Source organism: Mastomys coucha, unplaced genomic scaffold (genome assembly GCF_008632895.1).
Source record: "Mastomys coucha isolate ucsf_1 unplaced genomic scaffold, UCSF_Mcou_1 pScaffold16, whole genome shotgun sequence".
Taxonomy (NCBI): domain Eukaryota; kingdom Metazoa; phylum Chordata; class Mammalia; order Rodentia; family Muridae; genus Mastomys; species Mastomys coucha.
The window spans coordinates 69,043,188-69,062,913 of NW_022196898.1; the positions used below are offsets into that span (position 1 = coordinate 69,043,188).

The 19,726-nt window shown below is 46.5% G+C and overlaps 1 protein-coding gene and 1 long non-coding RNA gene across 3 annotated transcripts in view; both read left to right on the forward strand.

Moving 5' to 3' along the window:
- The window catches only part of LOC116094289, a 35,561-nt gene extending 26,289 nt beyond the window's left edge, over positions 1-9,272 (forward strand). Inside the window, exon 2 of the long non-coding RNA XR_004120026.1 lies at positions 9,018-9,272. This is a non-coding gene — a long non-coding RNA (uncharacterized LOC116094289). The remainder of the gene's footprint in view (positions 1-9,017) is intronic.
- Positions 9,273-12,553: 3,281 nt separating this feature from the next.
- Positions 12,554-19,726, forward strand: part of Cnn3 (calponin 3) — a 30,427-nt gene continuing 23,254 nt past the window's right edge. The window contains exon 1 of one of the 2 annotated variants that reach the window (XM_031375322.1): positions 12,554-12,896. In XM_031375322.1, coding sequence (XP_031231182.1) covers positions 12,840-12,896 — 57 coding nt within the window. In that variant the 5' untranslated portion in view covers positions 12,554-12,839. Of the gene's footprint in view, positions 12,897-13,374; positions 13,501-19,726 lie in introns of those variants that run through there. The other variant, XM_031375323.1, reaches the window with a different exon arrangement.

Below are 19,726 nucleotides of genomic sequence, written 5' to 3' on the forward strand. Positions count from 1 at the left end.
CCTCTTAACCCCTTCACCCTCCAGCCTACCCTCTTAACCCCTTCACCCTCCAGCCTACCCTCTTAACCTCTGCCCGGTAATTCTTACCTTACTTAAAAATGTTTAATAAGAGCGGGGCAGTAGTGGTGCATGCCTTTAATCCCAGCACTTGGGAGGCAGAGGCAGGCGGATTTCTGAGTTTCAGGCCAGCCTGGTCTACAGAGTGAGTTCCAGGACAACCAGGACTACACAGAGAAACTCTGTCTCGGAAAAAACAAAACAAAACAAAACAAAACAAAAAAACAAAAAAACAAAAAACAAAAAAAAACCACAAAAAAAAGAAAGAAAAAAATGTTTAATAAGAATTGGCTCAAAAAGCAAAGCAAAACAATCAAAAACAGAAAACATTGGTGTTAAGAGAAAAAAATATTATTCCACAAAATAATAAAATGTAGTTTTCTATTTCCCTTTCTTTCCTTCTTTCCTTCTTTCTTCCTTCCTTTCTTTCTTTCTTTCTTCCTTCTTTGCTTAAAAGATTTGTTTTATTTATTATACATAAGTATACTATAGCTGTCTTCAGTCACCAGAAGAGGGAATCAGGTCTTGTTACAGATGGTTGTGAGCCACCATGTGTTTGCTCAGAGGATTTGAACTCAGGACCTCTGGAAGAACAGTAAGTGCTCTTAACCTCTGAGCCATTTCTCTAGCCCTCTTTCTTTATTCTTTTCACAGGGTCTTGCTATGTTGCCTAGGCTAGTCTTACTTGAACCCCTAAACTCAAATAATCCTCCTGCCTCAGCCTCCCAGTACTGAAACTGTACTACCATGCCCAAACACTACACTTTTCGGACTTCCCCTTGCTCTGACACCTCATGGTTTCTGCTGTTATAACAAAATACTGGGTAATTTATAAGCAGTAAACATCGATCTCTCCCCGTTCTGGAGGCTGGGAAGCCTGTGGCTCAGTACAGCACAGGGCTGCTGTGTGTCCTGCCTTTGAACCCTCAGATTGCCCAGGGCTGAGAACAGAAGGGGCCAGTTGTCCTCTAAGACTCTTTTATAAAATCCTTAATCTCGGCTAGGCGGTGGTGGCGCACAGCTTTAATCCCAGCACTTGGGAAGCAGAGGCAAGCAGATTTCTGAGCTTGAGGCCAGCCTGGTCTACAGAGTGAGTTCCAGGACAGCCAGGGCTACACAGAGAAACCCTGTCTCGAAAATCCAAAAAAAAAAAAAAAAAAAAAAGGATCCTTAATCTCATCCAAGGGCTCGGAAGGACGCCGAGACTCCCTACCAGTCCGATCTCCTGACACTATCACATTGCAGAGTGAGTTAGGGGACGCAGTCTGGCCACAGCATTCTTGATGAGACAGCAAAATCAGGCAATTCAGAAATGCATTTCAACAGCTGAAAGGGATTTTTTTTTTTTTTGGTGGGGGTGGAGGATGGGGTGGTATCTGGAATAATGCCTATAAATCACACCCATACACTCTTCTAGCTAAGAGCTCCACGCAAAAAGTATATTCATAAAGGAATTTCTTTGAAAACTAACTTTTTTGGGGGGGGCAGATTTTAGGTGAGGCCAAAATAAGTTTTTTGGTTTTTAGATCTATGATCATAATCTAAACAATTTAAAATGCAAAGTTGGAGGAAGAAATGGAAAGGAGCGTGGAGGCCAGTTCTGAGCGCACAAAAGGGAGTGGAAAAATTCTTTCCTATTATGCTGACCACATTCCTCTCCTAAAACATAAGCTCGCAGCTGAACCAGTATTATAACATAATAGGCAAGTTTTTATCCAGGGTGGCTGGACAATGGGTCCACCTACCTCTTTTTTTTCCAGCACTGGGGTTGAATGTAGGGCTTCCTGCCTGCCCTGCCCATCCTCCAACAGGACCTGCAAACTCGGCCCTCTTAATATATTAATTTAAAACCAAATATAATTAACTTGCTTAGGCTGCCCTTGACCTTAGCCTCTGATTGAGGCAGGCTGTGAACCTGGGATTCGGCTACCTCAGCCTTCCAAGCAGCAGGAATTACAGGCCTCAGTCACCTACCTCGCGCCCACCTGCTTAATTTCAGTTTTGGGCGGAGTCACCAGATACACTACTCCAGGCTTCATTTTAAAAATCACCTTAATGCCTAACTAATTCCGGTTTATTTTAATCCTTCTTTAATTCAGAAAAACACACGAAGGTTTTTTTGTTTTTGTTTTTGGTTTGTTTGTGGTTTTTTTTTTTTTTTTTTTTTTTTTTTTTTTTTTTTTTTTTTTTTTTTTTTTTTTTTTTTTTTTTTTTGGTGTTTTGCTTTTAACCCATTCGGAACTCCTTCCTGTCATGTTCCTGTGGTTGCCTGTTTCCTGATGTGAAAATACATCCGATTTTGGTTTAAATAAAAGCTTGGGCCTAGCGGTAGCTCAATAGAGTGCTTTCTTCACAAGCACAAAGGCCAGGGTTCAAGGTCCAGCACAGCATATGATTAGACATGGTCAAGCATGCCTCTAATCCTAGTGCTTGGGAGGTAGAGGCTGGAAGGTCAGAAGTTGAAGGTCATCCCCAACTAGTTAGCAAATTTATGACCAGCCTGGGCTATAAACTCTGTCTCACAAAAAAGAAAGAGAGAGAGAGAGAGAGAGAGAGAGAGAGAGAAAGGAAGAAAGGAAGAAAAGGAGGAGGGGCAGTGTGTTCTTTAACTGGAAGTTTTGGAGGCTAAAAATACAAAATCATGCAGCTAGTGAGGGGCCTGAAGAGCCTGGAGAGATTGTCACCTGGCAGATGGCAGCCATGATAAGAACGTGCATGCGCACAAGGAGAGACCACCTATTGAGACTGGCAGCCGGAAGCAGGGAGGGACAGACTTTCTCCTTTTGTAACAACCAGTTCTTGTGAAAACTAAGGTTCCAAGAGAACTGTACCAATCCTTTCCTAGGGCCATGTACTAATAACCTAACCACATCCCACGAGACCTCTTTGTCTGTGCGCGCATGCGTGTATCTGTGTGTGTGTGTGTGTGTGTGTGTGTGTGTGTGTGTGTGTATCCATCTGTATGCAGCGCGTGAAAGGTCGAAGTCGGCCTCAGGTGTCACCTCTGTTGCTTTTGGCCGATGGGTCAGATCCCTTCACCTCCCCCAGAGCTGGGGTTACAAGTGTGCACTACTGCCCTGGCTTTTTCATGTTGGCTCTGGAGATCAAACTCAGGTCCCTTATGCTCTTCCAGTAAGCACTTTACCTACCCACTTCTTAGGGATTCTGCTAACTTACCACCATCACACTAGAGCAAGCCTTTGGCACATGGACTTGGGAGCATATCCTCCATCCAGCCAAACCATATCGTTCGTTATCCCGTTCAGGCCAAACTCCTCACAACTTCAAAGCCTTCTTCCTCCGATGGCTGCCTGACCCTCTGACGCCATCATCCCTCTCCCTCCACTCAAGCCTCCATACTTCTCTCCTTTTCTGGGTTTCAAGGTCCTCCCCTCCCTGGAATGTGCCCTCACTTTATCTTCTCAGTAATCACATCTCCATTTGAACAGGCAATCTTCCCCAGCCTGCCCTCCTTTAAGCACACACCCAGGCCTTAAGCACAGCGGTTTTGCCCTGTTCCTAGTAGTACCGGACTCTGTTCTATATCCTGCTATGACTGATAGTAGCTAGCTCTATTCTATTGTTTTTTTGTTTTTTTCCTTTTTTTCTTTTTTCTTTTTCTTTTTCTTTTTCAAGACAGGGCTTCTCTGTGTCGCCTTGGCTGTCCTAGAACTCACTCTGTAGACCAGGCTGGCTTCGATCTCAGAAATCCGCCTGCCTCTGCCTCCCAAGTGCTGGGATTAAAGGCGTGTGCCACCACCACCGGGCGCTAGCTCTATTCTAGATCCTGCTGCCTCCTAAATTGGAGATCTTACCTGTCTCATTTCCCAAGTATTCCCGGAACCTAAAAATATCTGCCACAGGGTTGGCACTCAACAAACACTAGCTGAATTTAAATGATAGGAGATTCGCCAGATGATAGGACTCTGTAAACTGACTTCTGCTCTCTGCTTTTTTTTTTTTAAAAAGGTTTATTTTATTTGTTTTATGTGTATGAGTACACCGTAGCAGTACAGATGGCTGTGAGCCATCATGTGTGTGGCTGCTGGGAATTGAAATCAGGACCTCTGCCAGCCCTGCTTGATCCGGCTCCTCTCACTCCAGCGTAATTCACTGTAGCTGTCTTCAGACATACCAGAAGAGGGCATCAGATCTCATTACGGGTGGTTGTGATCCACCATATGGTTGCTGGGATCCGAACTCAGGACCTTCGGAAGAGCAGTCAGTGCTCTTACCCTCTGAGCCATCTCACCAGCCCTGCTCTCTGCTTTTTTTAAGCTCATTTATTAAATATGAAAAGGTATTGTGGGGCACAGATACAGCCAAGAGGTAGAGCAAGCATTTGCCTAACCAGGGTAAGACCTGGGCTTCAATCCCAAGCACTATCAAAAAATTAAAACTAAATTATATATATATGTATATATACACATACATACATATATTTCACTAGGGCATGAGGTAGAAACAGGAGGATCATGAATATGAAGTCCTCCTCAGCCTCACAGTCCATTCTGGTCTGCATAAGACCCTGACTCAGAAAAGAAGAAGAAACAATGACTTTTTTTGTTTGTTTGTTTGTTTGTTTTCTTCAAGACAGGGTTTCTCTGTATAGCCCTGGCTGTCCTGGAACTCACTCTGTAGACCAGGCTGGCCTCAAACTCAGAAATCCCCCTGCCTCTGCCTCCCAAGAAACAATGACTCTTAAGAGTGTGTTTGGGTACAGACATATTCATGAATCAGGCAGCCCTGGACCCTAGACAGTGCACCTCCATACAGAGACAGCGAAGAGAAGAGAAGCATTTGTAAGCCATTTGCAGAAACAAGACCAAGGAGACATCTCATTGCTTAAACCAAAAGTCCTACTAAGAGCTTAGATGGTGGCTTCTGATTGGTTAAGCTGAACTTTCCTTGCGAAACTGATGACGTTTCATTTTAACGAAGGGCCTCCCAGTTCATTCTTGAGTTAGTTGTTGCCTTGCTGAATGTTGAAACAGGGCTTTTGCACATGCTAAGCAGTGCTCCTACCTTAGAGTTCAGCTCCTAGCCCCCAGCTCATTATTCTTCCAAGATAAATATTCAATAGTGGTTGCCCTGCGTGAAGTATTGGGGGCGAAACATGGTTGGACAGAAAGGCTCCGGCCTCCTTGAAATTTATAACCTATTGGGAAGGAGAACAGAAAGGTGGGTTAGGGCTTCCTATATGAAGGCTTTAAATATCATGGAAGCAATCCAAGCGTCTTCATTACAAAGAGGAAACTGAATTGCATTCATAAGTGTGTGTGTGCCCACGAGTTGGCAATGCACCTAGACATAATTATTATAAGAAAAAGGTGCCTGGCAAACTTGAACAGACCGGAGCTTCCCTTGCCTCACTGCTAGAGGAGTTGTGTTTCAGAGAGGTGTTCTGGCTTTCATATACAGAGTAAACAAGTTTACAAAGGAATTGAACGGCATTAGTATCCTGATCCCTTCTTAAACCAAATTATCTAAGGTTTTGGTAAACCATAAAGAGGACTGGGATGTGGCCCTGGAATGCAGACCTGTTCTTTACTTCATCCCTTTGTTCAGAGCATCTCCACTGAATAAACTGTCTGTCATAGTTACCTTCAGTTGTCTTCTCTACAAAGCTAGACGTTTGGAACCTTAAGGGAGGCATTGTCTCCCCCGGATTGGCCAGTGGGAACCTTGTCTGAGGCACTTTCTTAGTTGTTAGTAGATGGAAGAGGGCCCAGCCCAGTGGAGCTGTTCGGTTCCGCGCAGGCAGTCCTCCAGTTATATACAGAAAGTATCTGAGCAAGCCAGAGCCAGCGAGCCAGTACGAGCAGTCTTCCATGGTGCCTACTCCACTCTCACCTCCAGAATCCTCCCCAGAGCTCCTGCCCTGACTCCCCTCGATGATGAACAGTTACCAAAAATAACAGATGAAATAAGCCCTTTCCCGCCCAAAATGCTTTTGTTCAGTGTTTTATGACAGCAATAGGCAGACCGCCCATCACTATTGAGCCTGGCTATCAGATCAAATACAATATCACAATGGCTGTGTTCAAGTAACCTTTACTTTACGTCATAACAGTTCTAATGTGCAAGGGCTACAGTGATGGTGGCAGTTTCACTATGTCGAAGAGAAGATGGGAAGCACTTCTTTTCAAAAATGTGTTATTGCCGGGCAGTGGTGACGCATGTCTTTAATCCCAGCACTTGGGAGGCAGAGGCAGGCAGATTTATGAGTTTGAGGCCAGCCTGGTCTACGGAGTGAGTTCCAGGACAGCCAGGCCTACACAGAGAAACCCTGTCTCAAAAACCTAAAACAAAACAAAAGTATTATTGTTGTCTTTTAAAAACTAAAACAAAACAAAACAAAAGTGTTATTATTGTCCTTAATTATGGGGGTTGGGGGGTTATGCCTGTGTAAGTGCAGGTGCCATATCCCCAAGCTGAAGTTATAGATGGTTGTGAGCTTCCTGAAGTAGATGCTGCTAAACCAAACTCAGGTCCTCTGGAAAAGCAGTATGTGTTCTTAACCATTGAGCCATCTTCAGCACCAAGTTCTCCCTTTAAGTATAAATGATGCATCATGATCAAGTCAAGCAGGGTGACTACAGTACAGTACAGGGCAGAGCAGACAATGTTCATAAACGGCACAGTCGTACTGTATTCTTACCAGTGGTTGTTACTCTCTTGCTGTACCTGATGTACAAATCAAACTTCACCATCGCTATCTACACAGAAGAAAAAACAGTACACTTCATGTTTTTTCACTTCAGGGTTATTGGCAAAACACCCCCACCCCTAGGGTTTTGGAATCTATTCGAGGTGGGTTAGGTAGCTGGTTATACCCCAATGGGGGCATAAAAGAGAAGTGCCTTCCAGAGTGATATCAGCCACACCTGTGCACTGTGATCCCAGCATTTGAGACAAGTTTGATCTACAGAGTGAAGATCTATTTCAAAACAATAACTTCCTCCAAATCAACCAAACACCCATCCACTTCAACCCAACAGACACAAAGGGGATTTAATAGAGTTTCCAGGTACTTGAGCCTGTACAGGTTCCTACAGGATGGAGTGCCCGGAACAGGGCTGGAAACCCTGTGTAGCTCACCCAGTACAGGCCTTTCACCTGGCCGTTCATCTTTCAGGAAAACCAATTGTACATGAAGTTGAACCCTGTACAAAGTGGCTTTTTTAAGTCTTCAACACTAGGGAGGTTGAGGCAGGAGGATATCTGTGAGTTAGAGGCCAGCCTGGACAACATAGCAAGAAATGCCAAAAAATAAACAAAAACAAAATTTAAAAGATAAGAAATAGAGCGGAGGTAAGCTGTGCTCTGCCTGACTCCCTATAGGAGGTCTGCGGGGCCTCAGGAACACTCAGGTCCATCCAGGACACAGGCAGCAGAGGTGAGCAGTGTGCTGCTCCCTGAGTTCTACTGTCAGGTCCACAGCTCGGCCCACATCAGGAGCATCCAGCCAACACCAGGGACCACCAGATGCCTAAAGACCAGCATAAGAAGACAATCAACAAAAGCCAGGGCAGAATGGCACTGCGGGAGCCCAGCTATCCTGCTACAGCAAGCCCTGAGTATCCTAACACAGTCAAAGCACAAAAAGATGACCTTAAATCCAATCTTATAAAGATGATAGAGGCCTTTAAAGAGGAAATGAATACATCCCTTAAAGAAATACAGGAAAATACAACCAAAAAGGTGAAGGAAATGAGTAAAACTGTTCAAGGCCTGAAAATGGAAATAGAAGCAATAAAGAAAACACAAACTGAAGGAATCCTGGAGATTCCTAGGGAAGAGAACAGGAACTACGGATGCAAGCATCACCAACAGAATACAGGAGATAGAAGAGAGAAACCATGTCTCAAAAAGCCAGAAAATAAATAAATAAATAAATAAATGAACAGCTTGGATGACATATTGCTGTGGTCTCAACCTTCCCAAAGCTGTGACCCTTTAATACAGTTCCTCTTGTTGTGCTGACCCAAACCATAAAATTATTTCATTGCTACCTCATAACTGTAATTTTGCTACTATTGTGAATCCTAGTGTAAAAGTCTGAGATGTGACCCCCAAATGGGATGGGGCGGGTGGATCTTAACTCAGGTTGAGAACCGCTAATACATTGAGTTATAGATTTATCCAGGTGACCTATCTTAAAATGTGGGGGGGAGGCACTTAAAAGATAAGAAAAACCAATACAGTTAGTGAGTACACGAGAAGATGCCAAATGCACTTATTAGAAATCCTGAAATTAAAACAAAGAGCTACCATTCCTCAGAAATACACTCAATGTTGGCAAAGGTGCAGAAGACCTAAGACTCATGCTTGCTGGTGGGAACATGAAACATGGCAGCAATTTTGGGGAAAGATAAGAAACTTTTAAATTACGTTCGTTTGTGAGTGTGTCTGCGTATATGCACACGAGTGTGCCTGTCAAGCTTGGAAGCAAGTGCCTTTCCTTTCTGAGCCATCTCACTCACTCAGCTGCTTCCTAAAAAGCTAAACACACACTTTCACCTGCCAGACCTTGTTCTTGGAGGTATGTATCTAAGAGAAATGAAAGCATGTCAATGTTAATAGCTTACTCATGAATGACTGCAGCACCGTTTTTTGGTGGCCTCTGATTAAGGGTGGTTCATGACCTCCCAACTTTACAGTATTGTGAAAGTGACATGCATCCAGTACAAACTGCACTGCAAATCACAAATTATTTATATTTATGCACCCCCCAACACACACACACACACACACACACACACACACCCAACACATATATATATACATATATATTTAAAAACAGTGTCCCTACATAGCTCTGACTTCCTGGACTTGCTACATGGACAAGCTGGCCTCCAGTTCAGAGAACTCTGCCTGCCTCTGCCTCCCTAGTGCTCAGATTCAATGGATACACACCATCAGGCCCTGTCTAATTACAACTTCTTATCTCCTCCCAGGAAAGTGCTAGGTGGTGGAAGGCTTTCTCCCAGCAGCGGCGGCGGCGGCAGAGAATTATGACTCCAGCCAACCAGGTGATCCAGACAGTAACCAACCATTCAGACCTGATAACTCACACCTGCAATCCTAACATTTGAGATGACACCGGAGAGTTACTGCAAATGGTAGGCCAGCCTGGGCTATAGTGAGTTCTAGGCCAGCCTGGGCTACAAGGGTAAGACCCTGTCAAAAATAAAACAAGAATGAGAGAGCAACCCAGAGAGAACAAATGAGGATGATTTGTGCCCAGAGAGCAACAAATTTGTGGTTTGCTCAGCTGTGGTGTTCAGTAGGTTAGGTGTGATAATTTTACTTCAATTTATGATATTTTCAATTTACTATGGGTTTATTGGGATGGAACTTCATTAGAAGTCAAAGTGCAAAGAAAGATTTGTAATAGCCCCAAACTATAAACAATTAAAAGATTCATCAGCAAGGAAACTGGGAACTCACCTATCAACACATACTGTGGATCTCTGTGCTGGACTACTATTAAATAATAAAAAGGGATGCACTAAAGATACATCACTGAAATTCTGTGTTTTAAAAACTCTTTTCAGAGTGTGTGTATCACGCATGGATGAGGGAGGGCACGCACATGCCGCAGCATATATGCTGAGTCAGAAGGACTGCTCTGTGGAGTTTGTTCTCTCCTGCCAGCTTTAGTGGGTCCCAGGGATTGAACTCAGGCTGGAAGGCTCTGTCGGCAAAAGCTTTACCCACGGAGCCATCCTGCCCATCCTCGAGATAATTTTGCTAAGTTAAAGAAGCCTTGAGGGTGATGGCCATATCCATTCTCTGCGATGTGTTTTACGGAGAAGGGTGTGTGTGTCTCAAACAGCACTTTATCTTGTTGTTCCTCAGCATTGTCTCAACAACACAATTAACAACTACTCTCAATTTTTATTTTCTTTTTCCAAATTTCATTTTATTTGCTTTGTGTGTGAGTGTGTGCTACATCTTTCAAGTGGAGGTTGGGGGATGACTTGATGGAGCCAGCTCTCTTCTTCCTCCATGTGGGCTCTGGAAACACGTCAGGTCGTCAGGCTACGCAGCAGGCACCTTTACCACGGAGATATTTCTTGGCCCAGTTATTCCCAATGCTAAAAGTCTTTACACCCCTCCTTTCTCTTCCCTTCTTTAGGACCGGTTCTGGCTGATGTTGAACTCACAGTGATCCACCTACCTCTAGCCCGAAGGCTCTAGGACTAAAGGAATGCTCCCTAATACCTGCCTCCACATTCATTCTTTTTTTTTTTTTTTTTTTTTTTTTTTTTTTGGTTTTTCAAGACAGGGTTTCTCTTTGTAGCCTTGGCTGTCCTGGAACTCACTTTGTAGACCAGGCTGGCCTCGAACTCAGAAATCCACCTGCCTCTGCCTCCCAAGCGCTGGGATTAAAGGCGTGCACCACCACCGCCCAGCCATTCTTGAACACAGCATTATTTACTCGCAGCAGTGAGTTAAATGAGAAGAGGAACCCTTGGGTGCCCTGACAGAGCCCACTAGAACCAACAGTAGTTTGTAAGTGTTAGTGGCAGTGCCCAGAACAGCATGTACTTGGCAGAGGATAATGGCTGTCTAAAGAGTTCATTTTGAAGCCACGCAGCGGGACAGGAGCATTAAGAAAATTCCCATAGTTGTGACTGCTGCTCCTATCAATTGGCAGTATCATTTCACATCACAAACCTTTGAAACTCTAACAGTCCTTAACGACAACCTGTTAAGCGGTAGAAACCACGCCTCTGATGACAGAACTGAATAGAAATCCCCATGCATTCTACCAAGTATGATTTAGTGGCATTGCCCACGATTCCTGACCCACTGTGGCCGAACAGAGGCCCTGAGGTTTGGGGTTCTGAAGGAGAGCTGGGGGTGAGGGCTGTAATTTCGATTTCATATCTGGCTCAAGTATTGGTTCTAAAAAGTGGGTTTGGTCTTGTGAATGACAGAGAGCCACTATCACGGGACTGGAAAAACAGCCCCAACTGCTTGTCATCATACTGGGTCAGCTGCATCATCTTTCTGTGAAAAGAATGCCCTAATTATTCTAAGTACCTTCAGAATCAATCAGTAAATCACTGGAGGTCACTTCACGTTTCTGCCTATTTGATTCGTTACTGGCCTATCACCTTGTACCTTATAGCGTCGATGAAAAATTCTTTCAGCTAACAGAAATTTCGTGCCCTTTTCTTTTCTCTGACGCTCAGGTAGACCTCCAGTTCGAATGCACAGCAATCCACTTAGTGCTGGGATAGAAAGCTTGAGACACTATGCCACATCCCCTCATTTCTATCTCAGAGAGGTTCAACTTGGGCAATTTGGGCTTCTCTTTTCATGCAGGCAGCCTTCCCTGGTTCTGTAATCTCTTCTGGAATGTCCGCTGTATTTGGGAAACATAAACCGATATACTGAGATCCAGAGGACTGAAACCTGTCCTATTGCGTGCCCCAAGACACCAAGGCAAGCGGTGACACTCTGGAGGCAGTGATCGATGTCATACTAGGAATCTGTGTTGCAGCCTTCAAGCCACTAAAACGGATATGAAGTCTACCTTAAGTTTTGGGAAAGAGAATGGGCTAACTTTTCAAATACATATAGCCCAGTGTAGTGCCAGGAACACAGGCAGGAACAACGCTCTGTTCTCACCTTTCCTCTATCAGTTTGCCTCTGAGATCAGAAGAAAGGAAAGGGACAGGGAAAGAATACAGAGTGCTGATTCAAAGAGAGTCCTGATTAAAAAAAAAAACAAACAAACAAAAGTAGGTACACTTCACAGTCAAGGCAGTCCTCTAATTAAAAACAAACGAACCACCTAGACTTTTGGGCTGGCTGAACCCCTGGTGAATATGCTTGCAAAGGGCAACTGGTGTGAATCCGGAAAAGGACTTGAAAAGCCGCCCTCCCAGCCCCCACCCTGCCCCAGGCTTTGCCACAGCACTTTCCCAACTTCTTTCGCTCTGCATTCAAAGTTTAGACAGGATGAGCAGGATTTTGGCAAAGAGCGCTGACCGAGGCAGAGGTCAGACCCACAGGTGCCGCAGCTGCGTGGGGAAGGGAGACCTGGCAGGTGTCCATGCAGGCCTTCCCGGGCCTGGCACGTGGGCTCGGAGGCTGCTCCCCGGGTTTCCAGCGCAACATCTGGGCGCGCTATAGCCCGGGAGGAGACGGATGGAGTGGCCGGTCAGCGGCGGGCCAGCTCCGGGAGCTTCCGGTCCCCTCCACCGTCGGAGCGCCACGGATGCCTTGGGAATGGATGAGAACCAAGGAGGGCTGGGAAGCCCCTAGGCGCCGGGGCGGGGCGGCCGCAGCCCTCTGACCGGCCGGGAGGAGGGGCGCCGAGGTCCCCGGTGGCGTGAGGGCGGGGCCGGGGGCTGGGACCTGCCGGAGGGAGCGCCGTGCCCACCGCGCTGCCATTGGCCGGGAAGCCCCGGAGCAGGCGAGGGGGAGGAGGCGACGCTCCATTGGTCGGGCTCGCCGGCCAATCCCTGGAGGCCCGGGGGGTGGGGGGGGAGGACCAGGCTGGGGGCAGAGCGTGCGGAGCCGCGGAGCGAGCAGCGAGCAGGAGAGCCGGTCCCACTCCAGAGCGACCCGGAGCCTCCGCGCAACTCGAGTCCGAGCGAACCTCAAAGCATCATCCGCGTCCGGCTTCTCCGGCGCCGCGCAGGGGAGCGAGCTCGTGTGCATCACCCGGGCGGCCGCCGCTGGGGCTAAGAGCAGGGACACCGAGGGCGACCGAACCCCCCAGAGTCCGAGCGCAGCCCCTTCCCGTCGTCCGAACAGCCATGACCCACTTCAACAAGGGCCCTTCCTACGGGCTCTCCGCCGAGGTCAAGAACAAGGTACGCGCGCGCGCGCGGGCGGGCGGGCTAGGAGTCTACCGCGGCGGTGGGAGGGCTGCGAGCCGCCGCGGAGAGACGTCGAGGCTTGCGGGAGAGAGATGCTCCCGGGCTCCGGCTCGCACGCGCTGATCCTGGCTTTGTTCCCGCGCTGCGGCCGCGGCGGGCGGTGGGTTCCCGGACTCCTGGAGTCCCGCAGCGCCGCGGGGCCCGCTCGAAGGCTGTAGGGTGCGTCCCTCCGGGAAGGGGGCGCTCCTGAGTGGCCTGTGGCCCTTAGGCGGGGCCCTGCCTCGCGGCTGGGTCTCCGGGAGTTACCGCCCCCGCCATCCGCCTGGGCTGGGGTTGCCTTGGGACCCTGCGTCTCCTCCCATCCCATCCCATCCCATACCGGCCCCCTCCTCCCACAAGCGAAGTTGGGCGGTTACGTGGCCAAACCGGGCCCCTCATTGTTCCTTTCCTCCTCCTCCTTGGGAGAGTGTCCCGCCGACCCCTGGGACCCACGGGCGGAAAGGGAGCCCGTCTGTGGTGCCTTGATGCAATCGCCGCTGGTGCGGGGAAACCCAGACAAAAGCCTGAACGCGCAGGCAGCGAGCCGGATCAGCTGGAGGTGGGAGACTTAGAAAATGCAATCCTAAGAAGTTTGAGAAGATTGTCACGACATCTCGGCGGGGTCGCTTTTGTTCAGGGTTTATTTGCTGTGGCGGGTTGCAATTTTTGGAGAGATTGGAATCTGGCTACGTTGCTTTGCCGTGTACGCATCTCAAGAATGCATCAGGGTTTTATCTTTCAGACTTTTGGCCTGGGGAAGAGATGAGAGGCGTCCCCCTCCCCAAATCCTCTCCTTCCTTCCTCCCTGCCTGCATTCCAAGTCCATGACATCAGGGGTTTCGGGGAGTGGGGGTGACCAGCCAATCGGCGTGGAACTGCGCACAGACCGCTCATTGTCTCCCTTTTGCTGTTCCGGCCAAAGCGCCACAAAGGAGGGCTGCTGGGGTTTAATTCCCATTAACCTCCCGGGAGCCGAAGCACGTCAGGATTGTCACCACGCAGTCCCACCTCCGGTAGAATACTTTGGCATCATCAGGGCTGCGAACACCCCTGGAGTTGCGGGTGTCTGGGGTGTGAAGGGAAGTACGTAGAAGTAATGAAGCACACCGTTGTCAGACCCAAGCGAGAGTGGTTTATTCTTTACCGGTGTATCTAGCGCACTCCTTTGCATTTCATCTAGAAGATTCTAAACAGCTTTGAAGCAAGGGGCTAGTTTTATTCTGCGTTCAAAAATTGTAATCTTTGGGGGTGCTTAACGTTTTCCAATGTTTTGTCTGTATAAAAGTTTTCCTGAAGAGACTTAGAAAAGTTGGTTTGGACGACAGCGCTCACCAACTGAGCTGCAAAATAGCGGTCCTTCCAAGTTTATAGCCCCAGCTTTAGGAAGTAGAGGGCGTTGGCGTGTGAGAACTGGGTGGTTGGTGCCCTGGTGCTGCTTGGCGCATGATTTGCAATTCCCTCTGGGATTCTGGCGCCTACTGGGTCTCTTTACCTTTGCATTGTAAACGAGGGACTGGTGACTTTGGCAGCCCTACAAGTGACTTGACTTTTCCTGGTTCTTGGTATCCACGCTGGCTTTCTTGCTGACTGGAGTAATAGCTTCCCCTTGTAGTTCTCATTGAGCCAACAACTCCAGGAAATGCAGAGACTCAGACTGGATCACTGTTACTGTAAGAGTTGGAAACAGTAAAGACGCCTCAGTTTTTCTTTTTTTTTTAAAAGAAACTCTGGAATGTTGTAAAGGCTGTAGGGATTAAACACCAAACCCATTTAAAAGAACAAAATAAAACAAAACACCCCCATTCATTTATATTGGGCTGCCACCCAGGACCCTTTCATAAAAATCCTTTTGATCTTCCCAGAAGAGGTGGAGCATCACTGGGATTCCGATCAGGGTGGGATTCCGATCAGGGTGTGACTGGCCCAAGGTCACTGGAGAAACTTGGAGTATTCTAAGAATTTCAGCAAGCTGTGTGTCTTAGTTAAGTACTTAGATATGGTCATCCACAGGACCTGTGGTCTGCCCTGCCCATTCCCCTATTTCTGTCATCCACCTGTTACTACTTGACATTGCAATTATTCCTGTAATGATATTTATCATCTGTTCTGGACTCCAAAACCAAATCTGCATGCTTGAATGAGATGTTGGGTTTTGGCCAAGGGTGTAGGACTGTTGGACAAAAAAAGGAGCGGACGTACAGAAACACGAATTTGACACTGCATCTTTTTTTCATGTATAATTTGACTTGATTAAACATCAGAATTTTGTTTTATCATTTTGTGTGCATGGTTGTTTTGTTTGCATATATGTAGGTGTACTGTGGGCCAGCAGTGCCTATCTATGAAGGCCGGAAGAGGGCTTTGCATCTCCTGGAACTGGAGTTGAACCACCAGGTCGGTCCTGGGGGTCTAATCCAGGTTCTCTGCAAGAGCAACCAATACTCTTAAGCATTTAACTGTAGCTCCAGTCCCCCTAATTTTGTTTCTTAAAATATCATTTAAGTCTTTATGTAGTGTGGAGTGAAGAGTTCAGCAGATGCAAATTCTTGGCCAGTTCCTGCTTCCTATGATGTGGGCAGTCTGTTGGAGTCCCGATTAACCAAATGGAAGGGAATAATCTCATCCCTGAAATACTTTGTCATGGAGGATCATCTGCTTTTGTTGTTCAGTGACTGTCTTGTGAGTGTCAGGTCTTAGTCAGAGGGGCTTGCTGGCTCTTTACTTTCTTAGAGTGGTCTCTCCTGCTCTCTTTGTATTACAAAAGCGTTGAGTTTATACTTCAGTGGTGAAAGCAGTCCACGGATGGATTGAAGGAGTCTTTGATCTTGAAATGCTTCGAATCAGTAAAATTCCTGGGGAACGTCTTTGAGAATAACATTTATCTGGTGAGATGCCAATACATAGCAGAAACATACAAACTTCTTTAAAGTGGGGGGGGGGCAAAAAAGAAAAAAAAAGACTCCTCGGTCTGTGTTGTGGCCACACTGTTTCTGCTTTTGGGTGTCACAGAGTTAAGGCTGATCTTAATTCACTTGTCCAGAGTAATCTGGAACTGTTCCTGCCTCAGCCTCCCAGTGGAGAGCTGGGAATGCAGACTTGCACACACCTTAATGGCCGGTCTTTAAATAGCAATAAAAGAAAGATACAGTCTTTAAATAACAATAAAAGAAAGAAACTATAAAAGGAACAGTGCCAATGTTCTCCATCGAATCCAAATGGGGCCCTGAAGTAGAAGAGGACCCCTGAGGGAGGATGGATTCTCTCCTAAGTGTTGCTGTCCCCATTAAACCCACTCTGTGGGGACTAGAAGAGAACCCCCCCCCCCCCAAGAACACAGTAAAACCAACAAATCCTCTAAGGAAGGGCACCATTTCCTGATGGTTAGGTCTGGACAAAATGTTGGAGCCTGTAAAGCAGTCCTGGGGCGGATGTCTCGACCCTATAGCTCTCAGGGTAGAGGAGGAAACCAGCTGGATTGGAAGGGTGTGGTGCCCCCAGTGGTTTTACCTCCACGTGCGTGCTTTCGTGGTGGAGGCTGAGTGTTGAGCAAGAGTGCGATAGGAACGTGAGATCGGAATGTGAGCTGTCCTCACAGCCTTCTGTTCCCATGGAAAGCCTGGTTTCAGCAAACCAGAAGCTTCCTGATCCCCCAGTGTTATTCCCAAACAGCTAAAAGCCACTTTGGAAGACTCACTACTAAATGTTTAAGTCACTTCAAAGTAAGCTTAAACAGTCACATAGTAAAATGAGGACCGGGACCCATGACATCCTTGCTTGCAGCTGTCTGTCCTGTGGCTTTTGAACAAACAACTGCTTTTCAGGGTGGCCCAGATCAGACTGTCTCCTAGGTGGACTCTAGTACGATGACTCCAGTGTCACATCTTTAATCCTAGCACCTGAGAGGCAGCCACAGGTGGATTTCTGTGAGTTTGTGGACAGCCATGGCTATGTAGTTGAGACCCCGTCTCAAAAAATCAAAAACGGACAAGAACGATAATAAAAACCACTTAAGTGGGTGCACCAGAATCACAGTAAAAAATGTGTAGCTGGGGTTATCTTTTTTTCCCCCTTAAAGTACCGAAGTGAAAAATTAATTTCTCATTAAAGAAAAATCTTGCTATTGTCTATTTATTTCTTTCCGTCAGAGAGTAAGATCTGGATTTTATTCAGGGATGGGTCTCAAGGTCTGTATTGGGTATTTTTGAAGGATTATATTAGAAACTAAAATTCTCATTATAAGAAGTGAAAGCTGAGAGGTGGTGGCTCAGGCCTTTGATCCCAGCACTCAGAAGGTAGAGACAAGATGATCACTGAGAGTTGGAGGCCGGTCTGGTCTGGTCTACAGAGCTCGTTCCAGACAACCAAGGCTACACAGAGAAACCCTGCCTTGAAAACAAACAAACCAAACAAATTTTTTTTTAAAAAAAGGAAACATATCTTGAAAGTTATAGTAAATATTTATTGATTTAATGAATGTATCAGGAGTAGATTTTGCTGTCTCTAACAGCTAGAAATCAGCCCCTCTGAGAAGTGTCCCCTGTAAGAGAATGCTCTTGTGCAGGTCTAATGTTTTTGAAGGGCTTGGATGTTTTTGTTTTGTTAGTTTGTTGAGACAGGGTCAGACTATGTAGGCCTAGAACTAGGTATGCAGAGACTAGGTTGCCTGGAACTCACTGTGATCCACCTGCCTCTGCCTCTTAAGGGCTGTGACTTCATAAAAAAGTGTGTCCTCGTCCTAGCCATTCCTATTTTGTAACGCATTTGTTCTGTGTATACACAGAAAACTTAACCACTAAAATAATTCCATCTTTGTTGCTGATTTGGGGATTACCTCCTAGGTGAACTTTCTCGAACTTAGAGTTAGAGGGAAATAGCGGAGGGGCCCCTTTGACAGGTACCCTCCACAGGCCCCCTCCAGCGCTACCTCCCAGAGTCTGGCTCCCCAGCCAGGGCAGGGCAGGGTCTTTGCTGCCGGAGGGGACTAATTGTTGAAGTTTGTCTGCTAGTTTGTGTTTCTTCACTCTCATGCCCTCATCTTGACCCAAACATGAAAAAGATGCACAAGGATAGGAGAGGGACCACACCTACTCTGGAACACTTGTTTTTTTTTTTAAGACTTACTTTATTTATGAGTATACTGTAGCTGTCTTCAGACACACCAGAAGAGGGCATCAGATCCCATTACAGGTGGTTGTGAGCCACCATGTGGTTGCTGGGATTTGAACTCAGGACCTTTAAGAGCAATCGGCGTGCTTACCCGCTGAGCCATCTCTCTGACTCTGGAATACTTTCTTATCATGCTTACTGTCCTGTGGCCTTTCACAGCCTGGGAACATTATATTGTCAGCTTCTACCTGCAGTAGAAATAGTCTGAATGGGGAAAAAATTGCCAGTGCTTCCAGTACGTGTGTGTGTGTGTGTGTGTGTGTGTGTGTGTGTGTGTGTGTGTGTGTGTGTCTTCTGCCTGCCTGCCCATCCTCTATGATTGTTTACTGTCCAGATGAGGACTCGAGGGTTAATGAGTTTCTTCCTGTCTTCTCTGTGGGTGTGTTGCCAGCATTTTAGAGTTTCTCTCTGTACTCCATTCACTGTATTCATAGTTAATTTTATTTGTGACTATATGTTTCTTTTAAAGCATAATTGGACGGCTTTGGGTTTTATTTCCCTATCATTCTATCATTGTATCCATCTTTACTTCCTTTTCAGGGAGAGTTTGTGGCTTGTCCTTCCTGGGGGGCAGGCCCCATGTTCTTGACTTTAGCCATATACTGTGTGCATTGGCTCTCTTTGGCTCTAAACATACATGGGCTCTTAACTGTTAAGGCCTGTCTTCTTGTATTCTCAATTTTTTTGGTAAGTAGTTCTGGGAAGGGGGAGTATCCAGGTTTTGTGGGAACTCACACTTATGGTAAAGTATAAATATGTCTTGCAAATTTTTTTTTTTTGTCTTTGTTTGTTTGTTTGTGACAGGGTTTCTCTGTGTAGCCCTGGCTGTCCTGGAACTCACTCTGTAGACCAGGCTGGCCTCCAACTCAGAAATCTGCCTGCCTCTGCCTCCCAAGTGCTAGGATTAAAGACATGCACCACCACTGCCTGGCTATGTTTTGCAAAATTAATAAATGAATTTCTGAGCACTGGAAGGCCTCCTGGTAACTGTCACCTCTGGTTCCTGTCAGTGAGTGATGAAGTTATCAGTGAAGCATGGGCGTCTGGGTTTGAATTCCATTCTTTTTTTTTTTCTTTTTTTAAAGTTTTTTTTTTTTAAGATTTATTTATTATTTATTTATTACAAGTACACTGTAGCTGGCTTCAGACACACCAGAAGAGGGCGTCAGATCTCATTACAAGTGGTTGTGAGCCACCATGTGGTTGCTGGGATTTGAACTCATGACCTTCGGAAGAGCAATTGGTGCTCTTACCCTCTGAGCCATCTCACCAGCCCCTTGAATCCCATTCTTTAAGACTTGGACTTTGGGCAAGTGACTTCGATGTAACCCCGAGCATGACACAGTTGGTTCGAGAAATCTCTGACCGGGATCACTCATGTCAAGTGTTCAGAAAAAGTGCCTGGAGCCCAAAGCTCACACAGTACAGATGTTGGCCATTTTGCTGACCAGACGAGCATTTTAAGGGCTTGCTTAGGTTCGGTTCTGGCTTCTGAGCTCTGTTTGTCTTGTAGATGTTGATACTGTCTCCAAAAGCTGAGCTTTCATTTGTAGCCGAGGCTTCTGGGAGGAAGGGGGCCTCCTTCATTTCCCTTTTTCCGTCAGGAATGTGGTGGATCA